This window comes from Salvelinus namaycush, chromosome 21 (genome assembly GCF_016432855.1).
Source record: "Salvelinus namaycush isolate Seneca chromosome 21, SaNama_1.0, whole genome shotgun sequence".
Classification (NCBI taxonomy): domain Eukaryota; kingdom Metazoa; phylum Chordata; class Actinopteri; order Salmoniformes; family Salmonidae; genus Salvelinus; species Salvelinus namaycush.
In genome coordinates this window covers 23,746,197-23,763,431 of record NC_052327.1, presented here as the reverse complement: position 1 = coordinate 23,763,431, position 17,235 = coordinate 23,746,197, and the positions used below count along the sequence as shown (strand labels likewise).

The 17,235-nt window shown below is 45.1% G+C and overlaps 1 protein-coding gene across 2 annotated transcripts in view; it reads left to right on the top strand.

Annotated features, from left to right (window-relative positions):
- cdh13 (cadherin 13, H-cadherin (heart)) overlaps positions 1–17,235 on the top strand; it is a 568,028-nt gene that overhangs the window by 489,272 nt on the left and 61,521 nt on the right. For both annotated transcript variants that reach the window (XM_039017434.1, XM_039017433.1), the window contains exons 13-14: positions 4,249–4,479; positions 5,425–5,643. In XM_039017434.1, the coding sequence (XP_038873362.1) occupies positions 4,249–4,479; positions 5,425–5,643 (450 nt within the window). The remainder of the gene's footprint in view (positions 1–4,248; positions 4,480–5,424; positions 5,644–17,235) is intronic.

Below are 17,235 nucleotides of genomic sequence, written 5' to 3'. Positions count from 1 at the left end.
TGTTATAATGAAAAGAAGCAGCAGCTAGCCAGGTAAGACTGCTGCGAGGTCTTAATGTCCACAAAAATTCAGCTTCTAGTGGAATGTGAGTAGGGCCCTATTCACCACAGACAGGCCTATGTGTTCGGAGAGGTTATTAAGAAGAGAGCAAAATCATATGTTGCTCTTAGTAGCCCACAACAGTAACCCTCTCACATAATAAATAAAACTCCTTTGACTGAGCACCGGAATATTCCATTTCATTTCAGCCAATGTGATGTTGTTTTTCTTACCAATCTTAAGTACGTACTGCTCTACAAAGCCTGTTTCCCAGATTAAATGTGCAGCAGAACTAGATTATAGATCGTATGCCCATCACATTGTGTGCCAGGGAGAAGCTCCACTAAATCCATGTCAAACTGCTGCCGGTCTCAACACAGCCCTGTCCCTCATTTCCTTCCCAGAGATGGGAAAGAGAGAAACAAGGAAGTGTGTTAGCCTCCAGACAAGGTCTGGGGAAGAGAAAGAAGAAGGGCGCATTTCTCCTCACAGCCTGCAGCAGAGGATTAGCTTCCCATCCCAGCTCCACAAGTCAATCAATCCCCATCTCACCAGCTCCCTGTCTACTCCTCATCTCTGGGCTGCTACAGGAGAATAGTAGAGCTGCAAGGCCAGGGGCGTACAGACAGGGCACTGACAATAGACCAGATAACTGAACTGACTGGGTTCACTCACATCCCAGAACAGATTATTCATGATGACTGCTCTCTCTCCTTGCACCCCGACCCCCCCTATCTCGTTCTCTCTTTCTCGCTCTCTTTCTCTCTTTGCCTGTCTCAAAAGGAACCTTTCTGGTTATTGCATATCGTAACAAAGTGCTATTTAAAGTTATGCACATCAATTACACATCAGCACTCAGACTTGTAGAGTATCACAGGTCAATATTAATTTCTGTAAATACAATAATTGTATTGCATTGCTAGGAAAAACACTCAGGGATAACCACTTGGCCCTATATTGCACAGTATAATATTTAATGGTAAATTATACAGGGAAATTATACAAGCTGCTATGAAGTATTAGCAGTATCCTTAGGCAAGTACTGCATAGAAACTTTTGGCAGTAATATTCCTAACTTACTGGTTTGATGTACAATCTCTGTATAATGATGTGTCATAATGAAGATTGATCTGTCTGAGTCGTTGTTTGGTGGAAGTAAAAAGATGACAATCAGTCAGTAGAAAGTAAACACCAAATGTCAATGGTTACAAAGATTCATTTAAACTCTCAGTCAACTTTTACTGCCAACAATATTGCGTGTCGCCTATATGGAGGGAAAATAGGTTTTATTGTTACTCTGTTGTAGCATTAATTCCTTTAATGTAATGCTGAAGTGTGACCAAATTGCCTATTAATGAATGCGAGATAAGCTTGAATGCAAACAAACTGTACACTGGATAATGATTTAATGCCTCTCAACACACATATGAGTTTAACTTCATCTATGTGACATAGCAGAGTGAAGTAGAGGACAAAAGATGAGCTCAGTTTGTGCTGAGACATGTTGATGTGGATGTGATGATAATGAAGATGACGAGGAGGGAAAGAGGGAGAAAGAGTGATTATATGAGGGAATATGCATTTTAGATGCCAACAGAAGACAAACGGCTTCATTAAACTCTAGCCAAGCACAGCGTCTGCTTGTCTCACTATAAATGGGCAGAATTTACATGTTTCCTGCGACATCTGTTTTTGCTGGGACACATGGGGAGAAGAAAACAGTCTCTATAGTGTTGATGTGTTGAAATAAATACAGATAATCACAGGCCCTTGTCCCCAACAATCTCCATCTTCATCAAAACAAAAAATTCTAATCGCACCCTTTAAATCAAAATCAAGAGGCTGCTACAGCAACGTGCTGTATCTGTTACTGAAACTTAACTCTTCAAGGCCCTAAACTGAACTCTGTTAGATGAACCACACCCAAATGCTTACAAGTAATCTATGAAAGTAATCATCCATGAAAGTGATCTATTTCTCCTGATCTAACACTAACACCCACCTGCTATAAACACATTAACAATGAGAAAAAGTTCAACAAATTACCAAAGATCTTTCCCCTTTAGAGCACAAATCATAATTCATTTCCACATTTGTTCCATCTGTATGCTCGTGTTTGTTTAGTTCAGATTGAGCAGCTGTTGAGCCTGATTGTGTCTCATCAGCAGTGCATCTCCATATCCAGGAGCCTTTTCTTTGTCCCAGTGTGAGCTATAGCAACTGTTTTGCTGTTATCACAACACAACACTGCTCTGTTGGCTTTAATCTGGTTACCGGTACTTCAGTTCTGCACCCGTAATGCTCTTGTTCGTGTTGTGACAGATGGTAAAGAGTGTGTTTTCTGGTGTTAAAATTATATTGTCCTTGAATATGGGATTGTTGTTGAATTAATTGTTGATGTGCAGACAGAGCTATATATCCATTCTCAATCGCATAACAAGGTTTTGTCTGGAAGTGTTTTGTTACCATTTGATACCACACATTGATGTTGTGTATGGGTTTGTGTGTCTCCAGTCTGAGGTGATAGGCCTAGACCTGCTGGGATGTTTATAGCAAAATCAACTTTATAGGTTGATTTTGTTTTTAGGTTTACGGAGAGTCATAAGGATTATCTCTCTCCGTTTTAATCTTTCACTAGAGGAAAATGCCCCCACTCAAAGCGCCACCTCCCTAATAACACAGCAATGAAAATTAAACCGGCTCTCGTTTGAACAGTTTGACATTTATGACACATGCATCTTGACACGTTCACCTCCCCTCCACTCAAACTCTTCCAGGTTCCTGGAAAGCGCATTGTGGTGAGATGATTCTCTAATTGCTGATTTTGCCATGTGTGGGTAATTGCCAGTGACCTCCAGGGCTATTTTGAATGAAGCTGCTTTTCAATCCCCTCTAATCTCTAAGCAACAGAAAGCTTGCACCCCAAATGACACCCTATTCCCTATATAGAGCCCTAGTACAACAGCAGTGCACTATATGAGAATAAGGTGCCATTTTGTGAGGCAGACAAAATACCACATAGCCATGCCTGAATCATACAGCACAGCCATGCCTGACTCATACAGCACAGCCATGCCTGACTCATACAGCACAGTCATGCCTGACTCATACAGCACAGCCATGCCTGACTCATACAGCACAGCCATGCCTGACTCATACCACACAGTCATGCCTGACTCATACAGCACAGTCATGCCTGACTCATACCGCACAGCCATGCCTGACTCATACCACACAGCCATGCCTGACTCATACCACACAGCCATGCCTGACTCATACCACACAGCCATGCCTGACTCATACCGCACAGCCATGCCTGACTCATACCACACAGTCATGCCTGACTCATACAGCACAGCCATGCCTGACTCATACCACACAGTCATGCCTGAATCATACAGCACAGCCATGCCTGACTCATACCGCACAGCCATGCCTGACTCATACCACACAGTCATGCCTGACTCATACAGCACAGCCATGCCTGACTCATACAGCACAGCCATGCCTGACTCATACCACACAGTCATGCCTGACTCATACCACACAGCCATGCCTGACTCATACCACACAGCCATGCCTGACTCATACCACACAGCCATGCCTGACTCATACCACACAGCCATGCCTGACTCATACCACACAGTCATGCCTGACTCATACCACACAGCCATGCCTGACTCATACCACACAGCCATGCCTGACTCATACCACACAGCCATGCCTGACTTATACCGCACAGCCATGCCGGACTCATACAGCACAGCCATGCCTGACTCATACCGCACGCAGTCGTGCTGTCTCTCTGCGTCATTCAATAAAGAGTAATCTCATCTACACAACACAGGGACCTGCTCTGCCAAGCCACATCTCTCTCAACCATGATCCAAGTGATTCATGTTCCTTTGATCTGGAAATGACACACAGTTTGTTTTGTACAGTTCTCTATTAAGTTGATTGAAGCTCAGAGTTAAAGGAAAGAGAGAAGTTTATCACATAGCTAGTATCTGGAGACCTTGGAGCCGCCTGAATCAACCCTGGATTGAAGTGGAAAGAAACGGATACTTTGTAAATCTGAAATGGAAATGTCCCAAGCCATCAAAGAAATGTGTATAGCTACAGTACTCAGAACAGTGCCTCGTGTTTGTAACAGAGAGAGCTGTGTTGTTGATGTTTTTCTAACAGGTGTGTATTGTGTCCTCCTCACAGGTAGTCGCCCAGCCTCTGGTACTGGCACTCTGGTCATCCACCTGGAGGACTACAATGACAATGCTCCCTACGTGCACCCATCTGTGGTACGGGTGTGTGAAGACACCAAGGACAGTGTGGTGATCGTGGGGGGAAGGGACAGGGACATCCACCCCAACGCTGGGCCCTTTAAGATCGAGCTGGGGAAGCAGCCAGGGCTGGAGAAGACGTGGAAGGTCTCCAGGGTCAACAGTGAGTTCAGACTGTAACCTACAGTACACCCCCTAGACTGATACAGTACATTTTAGCAGTACCAGCCCATGTTTTGTGATGGGTAAAGTGGGGAATTATAGGGCTATTTCATACGGTCTCCTCTCCCATATCATGTGAGAAGGCTTGTCATTAGAAACATGGGGGGGTCTGCCATACATCCTTTGAAGGTGCTTCTTTGGTTATTTCTGTGTGTGTGTGTCTCTGGGTACAGGCGTTAGACAGTAGGCCTACTGTTCTCTACTATATGTCTCCGTAATGTCAGTTTCTATGGGTGGCCTCAGTGGGATAGCATGGCTGTGGAGGAGAGGAGTGGCAGACATGGAACACAGACATTGATTTAGGATTTGCATCATGTCTGCCGGACCTGCTGCTCCTCTGATTGAAGGACTGACTGACAGAGGCTAAAGCCTGTGCAAAAGCATTGCATGTGGGTGACAGGGGGAAATGCTCTTCAATCAACTCTGCTGGGATAGATAGGGAGCACAAAGAGATAAGTTGACGAGAAATGGATATACAGCATTCTAGCTAGAATGATCCTGGCCATGACCTATGTGTGTTTACTTCTGTTAGCCTGCTGTGTGTGTGTGTGTGTGTGTGTGTGTGTGTGTGTGTGTGTGTGTGTGTGTGTGTGTGTGTGTGTGTGTGTGTGTGTGTGTGTGTGTGTGTGTGTGTGTGTGTGTGTGTGTGTGTGTGTGTGTGTGTGAATTAAATAGCTTCTACTTTTCAGTTTACTGAGATACCATTTTTTCAATTACTCAAATTGACCCCATCCCTGTTGCGTGCATGTGTGCTGTTTATGCATCTCTATTCATTTGTCTGTTTAATTAACTGTCATGATTGTACAGTGTGGCACATGCTCCAGCATGTAAGTATATCAACATAATTATCTTGTCAGTTAACCTCATTGCCTGGTCTCTATTTCAGACACACATGCCCAGATCATGCTGCTACAGAGTATGAAGAGGGCCAACTACCAGTTACCTCTGGTGGTGACAGACTCTGGCCTGCCTCCACTCTCCAACAGCACCGAGATCAAGGTCCAAGTGTGCACCTGTAAGAAGAACAGAATGGACTGCAGCAGTGCTGGCTCTGTATGCTCCAACCTGATGATGCTGCTGGCTCTAGTCCTGCTCTCCCTATTCTGTGAGTATACGGTATCTCTAGTCCTGCTCTCCCTATTCTGTGAGTATACGGTATCTCTAGTCCTGCTCTCCCTATTCTGTGAGTATACGGTATCTCTAGTCCTGCTCTCCCTGTTCTGTGAGCATACGGTATCTCTAGTCCTGCTCTCCCTATTCTGTGAGTATACGGTATCTCTAGTCCTGCTCTCCCTGTTCTGTGAGCATACGGTATCTCTAGTCCTGCTCTCCCTATTCTGTGAGTATACGGTATCTCTAGTCCTGCTCTCCCTGTTCTGTGAGCATACGGTATCTCTAGTCCTGCTCTCCCTGTTCTGTGAGCATACGGTATCTCTAGTCCTGCTCTCCCTGTTCTGTGAGTATACGGTATCTCTAGTCCTGCTCTCCCTGTTCTGTGAGCATACGGTATCTCTAGTCCTGCTCTCCCTGTTCTGTGAGCATACGGTATCTCTAGTCCTGCTCTCCCTATTCTGTGAGTATACGGTATCTCTAGTCCTGCTCTCCCTGTTCTGTGAGCATACGGTATCTCTAGTCCTGCTCTCCCTATTCTGTGAGTATACGGTATCTCTAGTCCTGCTCTCCCTGTTCTGTGAGCATACGGTATCTCTAGTCCTGCTCTCCCTGTTCTGTGAGCATACGGTATCTCTAGTCCTGCTCTCCCTGTTCTGTGAGCATACGGTATCTCTAGTCCTGCTCTCCCTATTCTGTGAGTATACACTAGCTCTTGTCGGTTGTGACTATGTGGTGTACAGCTATGGACGAGTTTACCATTAAACTACCACAATAATTTGGACTTAGGTTTTGTAGCCAGATGATGAGTCAGAGTCGTTGTCGGATTTTACTGTTAGTTTCACATACAAAATAATTGTACAGTTTCAGTTTCAGGACAATTGTTTATTTTTGATGAAAGTACTGATGATGAGTGTACTGTTACTTGTATGTGTTGTATGCGTTGTATGCATGTGCTTGCTGTGATTGTCATCCCCTGATATTGGCTACACTAGCTATTTCCCACACCGCTGCGGGACATCAGTGCACCGTTGTGGGACAATACAATCTTGGGAGGGAAACAATTGGCCACGTTACTAGCTACTGCTGGCGACACAGTGATACAGCTGCCCAGTGGGAAGCATCCCACGTCGGCAAGCACACCGGTGCACTGGTCATTTGCTTGCCTTGTCGCCTTGCTTACGGGGGTGCAGTAACGTTAGCTAATTGGCATGTCACTGTGACATCCATATGAACACTAGCTAGCTGGCATCACAGATGATTGGGGTAACCAGTTAGTTAAAAGTATATAAAATGAATTAGATAAAATGAATTAGTACCTCATACTTCAATCAAATTGCGATCCAGTCTCATCGATGCAACTCCCCAACCGACTCGGGAGAGGCGAAGGTCGAGTAATGTGTCCTCCGAAACATGACACGCTAAACCACCCTTCTTAACATCCGGCTACTTAACCTGGAAGCAAGCCGCACCAATGTGTCGGAGGAAACACCGCTCAACTGACGACTGAAGTTAGCCTGGCCCGGCATGCCACAAGGAGTCGCTAGAGCGCGATGAGCCAAGTAAAGCCCTCGCGCCCAAACCCTCCCCTAACCCAGACAACGCTGTGCGCCGTCCTATGGGACTCCAGGTAACGGCCTGTTGTGACACAGCCTGGGATCAAACCCGGGTCTGTAGTGACGCCTCATGCACTGCGATGCAGTGCCTTGGCCCGCTGCGCCACTCGGGGGGACCTTGACCACATACTTTTTCATAGGTCTGCAGCACACTAAATGGAGACTTAACGAACACCCCTCGCATGATGATAGTGGTGCTAGTTTCCCAGCCAGGGGTGGTACAGTATATAACAGACACAATCTCATCCATAATGTTCTAAAACCTTTACACCGCAGACGTACAGTTCTATCCAGACTCCACATTCCTCTACCTTAAACGTTAATGGTATCTGTGCTTGTTGATGGTGGTAAAACTGCTGCTGCTGCTGCTGCTGCTAATATCGACATGTGTTGGTGTTGGTTTGTGTTGGTGTGTCTGTGTCTCCCCCACCGTTAATCTAGCATCCCCCGCTACAGCCAGGAGCTTCCCAGGGACTCCTGTTGGGAGCTCACACTGTATATCTCATTTATACCATTGGTAATACATGAATAATTTACTCCTCCATTGAGAATGGGAGGCATAATGGTGCACTTTTAACAGCCAGTCTTCTGGAGGAATAAAATAACTTTCAACTGTTAAATAGATGCCTATCCTGGGTTCAGAGGGGGATTGTGGGCTGGTCTGGTTTTACGGCTGAGTTCCGTGCCCACGGCAGTGTTTGGCAGGAGGGGAGCCAGAGAATGGAGGGAGAGAGGAGGGAGAAAGGGAGGAGGATGTCCCATCTGTAATTCAACGCACAATGGAGCCATTGAGAGTGTTGAGCAAAAGACGCCTGCAGGCCTGATCATACCAAGCAGCCACTAACTCTCTCCCTCATCACTCTCTCTCTCTATTCGCTCACCCGCTTCCATTGCCCTTCTCTCTCAGTTTTTCTCCTTCTCTATCACTCATTCATTCACTCTCTCTCTATCTTTATCTCTCAATCTCCAGGCATCCCTGACTTACAATCACAATCTCTTTTCCTCATCTCCTAATTTTCTCTCCAAATCTCTCTATCTCACCTCGTTCCTCCATCCATCACTCTCCCTTTGGGTATGTAATCTCTCCATCTGTCCTCTTTTCTGTCTCACTACTTTCTCTCTCTCCCCCTCTCTCTGCCTCTCTAAGGCCAGCTGTGAGGCCAGGGGCATACAGACAGGGCTCTGACAATAGACCAGATAACTGAACTGACTGGGTTCACTCAGTGGACCTGAGGAGGGATCTAGACATTCAACCTGACGCATCCCAGATATGATTATTCATGATAAGCCTGCTTTCTCTCTCTCTCGCTCTCTCTCTCTCTCTCTCGGTGGTCTATGTGTTAGATGCTTTGTTATCAGTGGCCAATGTGGAAACAGCCGGTGTGTGTATGAGCCCAGTTAATGTTAATTGGGTGGCATGCAGAGCTTCCCATTGGCATTCATTATGACACACCATAATGTACTGATAGACCTCGGCATTCATTAACCAACTAAAGCATGTCGTTTCATTGGCCAAAACCATAGCTGAATGGGGTGTGTTATGTGGAGTCGCAGTATAGCATCAACAGCAGGCACTGCAGCATATTATTAAGCTGAGCTCTGCAGCATGGAGAGACAGGTAGTGATATATGGAGAGAGGTCATCTTTGTCTGTGTCTCCAGTGGGAGCTGGTGAGAAGAGAGCTGGGCCATAGAGGTCCCCTCTGTATCAGAGTCGGTACAGCGATACACAGAGAGAGATGACTTCTGTCAGGCCACATCAGCCAGACCCAGGCTCTACCGCTCAGGCACAGATAGAAGAGACTGATCACTCTTGTCGCGGAGCCAGATAGTGAGAGAAGTCGAGGAGAAAGATACTGTGATTTCAATTCCCTTATCACCAGACTGAACTCTGACCCCTCAGCAGAAAGACAGTGAAAAAATGGAAGTCTGAGATAGTCTGAGAGAAGAAAGGTGTGGGGAGATTAGACTGTCTGTACCCCCTCTGACACGAATCACACACGCACATATCCAATCTCATACTGTACGTGCATGCTGTCTAACACCCACACTCTCTCCCTTCCATACTGTACGTACCACAGGCAGGTTGGGAGAACGGGCTCATAATAATCACTGGAATGGAATTTATGGAATGGTTTCAAACCATTCATGTGTTTGTTACTATTGTTACCTCCCCTCACCAGCCCCCTGTGGTACGTACATTTATGTGCCTTCACCCACACACTGTAAAGACACAATTTCTGAACACATTCACACACATGTACTTTCTGTAAGATTGACATTTACACTGCATCTGCCTGCAGGCCTTCTATATGACTCTCCCGGGTGGCGCAGTGGTCTAGGGCACTGCATCGCAGTGCTAGCTGCGCCACCAGAGTCTCTGGGTTCGCGCCCAGGCTGGGCTGGGTTCGCGCCCAGGCTCTGTCGCAGCCGGCCGCAACCGGGAGGTCCGTGGGGCGACGCACAATTGGCATAGCGTCGTCCGGGTTAGGGAGGGTTTGGCCGGTAGGGATATCCTTGTCTTAGTATGTAAAATGTAATAAAAAATGTATGCGCTCTACTGTAAGTCGCTCTGGATAAGAGCGTCTGCTAAATGACTAAAATGTAAAATGTAAATGTATAGCAGGCTCTATGTATGGGAAGGAAAGGTCTGAAACACTGTATGGGTGGTGGAGCTTGCTGTAAGTCCACCAGAGAGGACTGCACTCAACCTAAGGAGAGATGCTGCTCCATCATATGGTTGGGCAATATTACAATAGTAACAAATATCGAAGATGATTGACAGCAATCTAATTATTTAAAAATCCACATTTTCTCTTTTCTCTTCATTTGATATGAACATAACTTCTGTTTTTATGCATGCTGGCTTTCTCCCGCCTCATCCCGCCCTGCTACTTCATGATCAAACAATTAATTTATTTAACAGAGTCCTCCGAAAGTTTTAAGTTGTTTCTGAATAACCTAAAAACATGACAAGCCTAAGGTAATAATGAGTTAATTCTAACAAACAATAGCAATATAGAAAAATCTAACGAGTAGTTTGAACAAATCTTACAGTTGAGTGAAGCTTAGTCTAAAAGAAAGAAGGCAACAGTAAACATGTCGTTCCCCACGAATGATGCAGGGCCAGTGGTGTCTGAGATATTGCATGGGTTAACTAGACTCATATCCCTGAGCATGTGTGTCAAATTTCAGTTCAAACAGTTCAAAAGATATAAACGTGCCTGTTATAGCACCACCGTGTGGTCAATATGAATGTTCTTGCATATATTAAGTCTTCACACTGTTTGCAATATGTGTACACATTTTTGTTACAATACAAATATCCTTGACTGATTTATATGCATTTATGTGAAAGGCCACACCCACATGAATGTTTATTGGTCAATAGTGGCCATGTTGTTTTTGGTACTAGTCTGGAAAATATTACGTTGAGAGACCATTGTCCATAGATGCCACATATACAGTTTCATGCAGATCAGTCATTCAGTGCCAGAAGAGTATCATTTTTCACAAAATTCTAAATGGCGGAAAATCTGTCATGGTGGACCTTATGGTTCCCTAGTCAAATTTCTTCCTTGTGAGGAGAGGGACCTATGTACCGAATTCCATGACTAAGGGTCAAATGGGATGAGGGGCGTGACCTTTCAAAGTTAGCATTTTCATTCTGTTGTTATAGTGACCCCATCTGGCCAATCAGTGTAATTTAGTAAATTCCGGATCTCTATGGCAAGATGCATCATTCACCCAAGTTTTGTCAATATCGGGCCCGTGCTGTTTTGAGATATCACGTGTGATAAACGCACTAACGTACTAACAGACGGAAACAGATAAATAGTCCCCTCCCCGACTTCATCGTGTGTGACAATGATGCATGCATCCCTCCTCCTTGCTGTTCCGAACCAAACGGCCAAAGCCAAATCCTACTAATTAAAATAGCCCATCAAAAGCATTAAGAAAAGTTAAAGTTATTAAGAATATTTCCCAAATAGGCTATTCTAATTAAGTGTTTAATGTCCTAGTTGTAGACCTAATAACAGTGGAAGATTAGGCAAACGTGTGAATCACATTTCTGGGGACAGTTACATGCTTTGCAGCCAGGTTGTCATGATTTCAAATCAAATCAAATCAAAATGTTATTTGTCACATATATAACAGGTTTCAGTTCAAACAGTGAAATGCTTACTTACAAGCCCTTAACTAACAATGCAGTTTTAAGAAAATACCAACAAAAAAAGCAAGAGATAAGAAATGCAAATAATTAAGGAGCAGCAGTAAATAACAATAGTGGGGCTATATACAGGGGGTACTGGTTCAGAGTCAATGTGTCTATGTGCAGGGGCACCGGTGTCGAGGTAATTGAGGTAATTATGTACATGGAGGTAGGGTTATTAAAGTGGCTATGCATAGATAATAACAGAGAGTAGCAGCAGCGTAGGGGGATGGGGGGGGGGGGGGGGGGGGGGGGGGGGGGGGGGCAATGCAAATAGTCTGGGTAGCCATTTGATTAGCTGTTCAGGAGTCTTATGTCTTGGGGGTAGAAGCTGTTTAGAAGCCTCTTGGTCCTAGACTTGGCGCTCTGGTACTGCTTGCGGTGCAGAAGTGAGAGAATAGTCTATGACTAGGGTGGCTGGACTCTTTGACAATTTTTAGGGCCTTCCTTTGACACTGCCTGGTATAGAGGTCCTGGATGGCAGGAAGCTTAGCCCAGGAGATGTACTGTGCCTTGCGGTCGAAGGCCGAGCAGTTGCCATACCAGACAGTGATTCAACCCGTCAGGATGCTCTCGATGGTGTAGCTGTAAAACCTTTTGAGGATCTGAGGACCCATGCCAAATCTTTTCAGTCTCCTGAGGGGGGATAGGTTTTGTCGTGCCCTCTTCACGACTGTCATGGTGTGCTTGGACCATGTTAGTTTGTTGGTGATGTGGACACCAAGGAACTTGCTCCACTACAACCTGCTCCACTACAACCTGCTCCACTACAGCCCCGTCGATGAGAATGGGCGTGTGTCAGTCCTCCTTTTCCTGTAGTCCACAATCATCTCCTTTGTCTTGATCACGATGAGGGAGAGGTTGTTGTCCTTGCACCACACGGCCAGGTCTCTGACCTCCTCCCTATAGGCTGTCAAATCAAATCAAATTTATTTGTCACATACACATGGTTAGCAGATGTTAATGCGAGTGTAGCGAAATGCTTGTGCTTCTAGTTCCGAAAATGCAGTAATAACCAACAAGTAATCTAACCTAACAATTCCACAACTACTACCTTATACACGCAAGTGTAAAGGGATAAAGAATATGTACATAAAGATATATGAATGAGTGATGGTACAGAACGGCATAGGCAAGATGCAGTAGATGGTATAGTGTACAGTCTATACATATGAGATGAGTAATGTAGGGTATGTAAACATAAAGTGGCATAGTTTAAAGTGGCTAGTGATACATGTATTACATAAAGATGGCAAGATGCAGTAGATGATATACAGTACAGTATATACATATACATATGAGATGAGTAATGTAGGGTATGTAAACATTATATTAAGTGGCATTGTTTAAAGTGGCTAGTGATACATTTTTACATAATTTCCATCAATTCCCATTATTAAAGTGGCTGGAGTTGAGTCAGTATGTTGGCAGCGGCCACTAAATGTTAGTGGTGGCTGTTTAACAGTCTGATGGCCTTGAGATAGAAGCTGTTTTTCAGTCTCTCGGTCCCTGCTTTGATGCACCTGTACTGACCTCGCCTTCTGGATGATAGCGGGGTGAACAGGCAGTGGGTCGGGTGGTTGTTGTCCTTGATGATCTTTATGGCCTTCCTGTGACATCGGGTGGTGTAGGTGTCCTGGAGGGCAGGTAGTTTGCCCCCGGTGATGCGTTGTGCAGACCTCACTACCCTCTGGAGAACCTTACGGTTGTGGGCGGAGCAGTTGACGTACCAGGCGGTGATACAGCCCGACAGGATGCTCTCGATTGTGCATCTGTAGAAGTTTGTGAGTGCTTTTGGTGACAAGCTGAATTTCTTCAGCCTCCTGAGGTTGAAGAGGCGCTGCTGCGCCTTCTTCACAACGCTGTCTGTGTGGATGGACCAATTCAGTTTGTCCGTGATGTGTACACCGAGGAACACCTTCTCCACTACTGTCCCGTCGATGTGGATAGGGGGGTGCTCCCTCTGCTGTTTCCTGAAGTCCACAATCATCTCCTTTGTTTTGTTGACGTTGAGTGTGAGGTTATTTTCCTGACACCACACTCCGAGGGCCCTCACCTCCTCCCTGTAGGCCGTCTCGTCGTTGTTGGTAATCAAGCCTACCACTGTAGTGTCGTCCGCAAACGTGATGATTGAGTTGGAGGCGTGCATGGCCACGCAGTCGTGGGTGAACAGGGAGTACAGGAGAGGGCTCAGAACGCACCCTTGTGGGGCCCCAGTGTTGAGGATCAGCGGGGTGGAGATGTTGTTACCTACCCTCACCACCTGGGGGCGGCCCGTCAGGAAGTCCAGGACCCAGTTGCACAGGGCGGAGTCGAGACCCAGGGTCTCGAGCTTGATGACGAGTTTGGAGGGTACTATGGTGTTAAATGCTGAGCTGTAGTCGATGAACAGCATTCTCACATAGGTATTCCTCTTGTCCAGATGGGTTAGGGCAGTGTGCAGTGTGGTTGCGATTGCGTCGTCTGTGGACCTATTGGGTCGGTAAGCAAATTGGACTGGGTCTAGGGTGTCAGGTAGGGTGCAGGTGACATGGTCCTTGACTAGTCTCTCAAAGCACTTCATGATGACGGAAGTGAGTGCTACGGGGCGGTAGTCGTTTAGCTCAGTTACCTTAGCTTTCTTGGGAACAGGAACAATGGTGGCCCTCTTGAAGCATGTGGGAACAGCAGACTGGGATAAGGATTGATTGAATATGTCCTTAACTTCTTGAGCCTATGGGGGCGCCATTTCGACTTTGTAAAAATGAGTTCCCAAATTAAACTGCCTCGTACTCAATTCTTTCTCGTACAATATGCATATTATTATTACTATTGGATAGAAAACACGCTCTAGTTTCTAAAACCGTTTGAATTATTTCTCTGAGTGAAACAGAACTCATTCTGCAGCACATTTCCTGTCAGGGAGTGAGATTTCAGAAATCGAGGTCCCTGTTCTGAGGTCAGTTTATAAGTCCCCATGTAAGCCATCGGGCTACATGCACTGCATACGCCTTCCTCTAGATGTCAGTAAGCGGTGAGAATTTGAATGGAGTCGATTGCGCAATCTGGGACCCTATATAAGACCGTGGAACGGAAGTACCGTCCTTTTCAACGGTGCACCTGGCGCATCAGGGACATCACTATGGCCTCCTGCAAAGCTTTCGTTTTAGCAGTTCTATATCTCCGGTCATGTTTTTATTCGTTATAGTTGTTAAAGACATCATAAGGTAGTTAATTTAAACCGACTTATAGCAGTTTATAGCAGTTTATTGCGATTTTCTGGGATTTCTTTGTCATGCGCTTTCACGAGTTGGACACCACTCCAGTGGGTGGCTAACGTTAGCGGCTATTTCGACAGGACAAGAGGACATCTTTCAACCCAAAGACGATTGTTCTGGAGAAAGGACACCTTGCCCAAGATTCTGATGGAAGCTCAGCTAATAGTAAGCAGTCTTTATGCTGTTAATTCGTACTTATGTTGACAAATGTCAAATAATAATTCCGCCATGAATTATGGTGCGGTCTCGCTTTAGCGCACGCTGTATTGCGCAGTAACGTTAATTTTAAAAATGTAACCCAGCGATTGCATTAAGAACTAATTTGTCTTTCAATTGCTGTCCAACTTGTATTTTTTAGTCAAGTTTTGGAATAGTTACTGATTAGAATAGGTGCCTCTTCAAAGATTTCTCCTGACATTTTCTGGGCAGCTTTGCTACTTTTCTCATTGTATAACCACGATTTGTGGCGCTAAATATGCACATTTTCGAACAAACTCTATATGCATTGTGTAATATGATGTTATAGGACTGTCATCTGAAGAATTCTGAGAAGGTTAGTGAAAAAATTAATATATTTTGGTGGTTTATACGTTATCGCTATTTTTGCCTTGAATCAATGCTGTTGTGATGTTTGCTACTGTGGTAAGCTAATATAACGCTATATTGTGTTTTCGCTGTAAAACACTTAGAAAATCTGAAATATTGGCTGGATTCACAAGATCTGTGTCTTTCATCTGCTGTACGCTGTGTATTTTTAAGAAATGTTTTATGATGAGTAATTAGGTAATACACGATGGTCTCTGTAGTTATTCTAGTCGCTTTGGTGAGAGTTGTGATGGTGGCTGCAATGGTAAACTATGATTTATACCTGAAATATGCACATTTTTCTAACAAAACATATGCTATACAATAAATATGTTATCAGACTGTCATCTGATGAAGTTGTTTCTTGGTTAGTGGCTATTTATATCTTTATTTGGTCGAATTTGTGATAGCTACTGATGCAGTAAAAAAATGGTGGAGTAAGAAAAGTGGTGTCTTTTGCTAACGTGGTTAGCTAATAGATTTACATATTGTGTCTTCCCTGTAAAACATTTTAAAAATCAGAAATGATGGCTGGATTCACAAGATGTGTATCTTTCATTTGGTGTCTTGGACTTGTGATTTCATGAACATTTTATTATATGATATCCCTGTGGCTTTAGGCTAGGCTATGCTAGTCAGCTTTTTTGATGGGGGGGATCCCGGATCCGGGTTTGGGAGGTGTTAGAGGTTAAACACACCAGCCAGCTGGTCTGCGCATGCTCTGAAGACGCGGCTGGGAATGCCGTCTGGGCCTGCAGCCTTGCGAGGGTTAACACGTTTAAATGTTTTACTCACCTCGGCTGCAGTGAAGGAGAGCCCGCAGGTTTTGGTAGCGGGCCGTGTCAGTGGCACTGTATTGTCCTCAAAGCGAGCAAAAAAGTTATTTAGTCTGTCTGGGAGCCAGACATCCTGGTCCGCGACGGGGCTGGTTTTCTTTTTGTAATCCGTGATTGACTGTAGACCCTGCCACATACCTCTTGTGTCTGAGCTGTTGAATTGCGACTCTACTTTGTCTCTATACTGGGACTTAGCTTGTTTGATTGCCTTGCGGAGGGAATAGCTACACTGTTTGTATTCGGTCATGTTTCCGGTCACCTTGCCCTGGTTAAAAGCAGTGGTTCGCGCTTTCAGTTTCACGCGAATGCTGCCATCAATCCACGGTTTCTGGTTTGGGAATGTTTTAATCGTTGCTGTGGGTACGACATCGTCAATGCACTTTCTAATGAACTCGCGCACCGAATCAGCGTATTCGTCAATGTTGTTGTTGGATGCAATGCGGAACATATCCCAATCCACGTGATCGAAGCAGTCTTGAAGCGTGGAATCAGATTGGTCGGACCAGCGTTGAACAGACCTGAGCGCGGGAGCTTGCTGTTTTAGTTTCTGTTTGTAGGCTGGAAGCAACAAAATGGAGTCGTGGTCAGCTTTTCCGAAAGGAGGGCGGGGGAGGGCCTTATATGCGTCGCGGAAGTTAGTATAACAATGATCCAAGGTTTTACCAGCCCTGGTAGCACAATCGATATGCTGATAGAATTTGGGGAGTTTTGTTTTCAGATTAGCCTTGTTAAAATCCCCAGCTACGATGAATGCAGCCTCAGGGTGTGTGGTTTCCAGTTTACAAAGAGTCAGATAAAGTTTGTTCAAGGCCATCGATGTGTCTGCTTGGGGGGGAATATATACGCCTGTGATTATAATCGAAGAGAATTCCCTTGGTAGATAATGCGGTCGACATTTGATTGTGAGGAATTCTAAATCAGGTGAACAGAATGACTTGAGTTCCTGTATGTTGTTATGATCACACCACGTCTCGTTAACCTCTAACACCTCCCAAACCCGGATCCGGGATCCCCCCATCAAAAAAGCTGACTAGCATAGCCTAGCCTAAAGCCACAGGGATATCATATATTAAAATGTTCA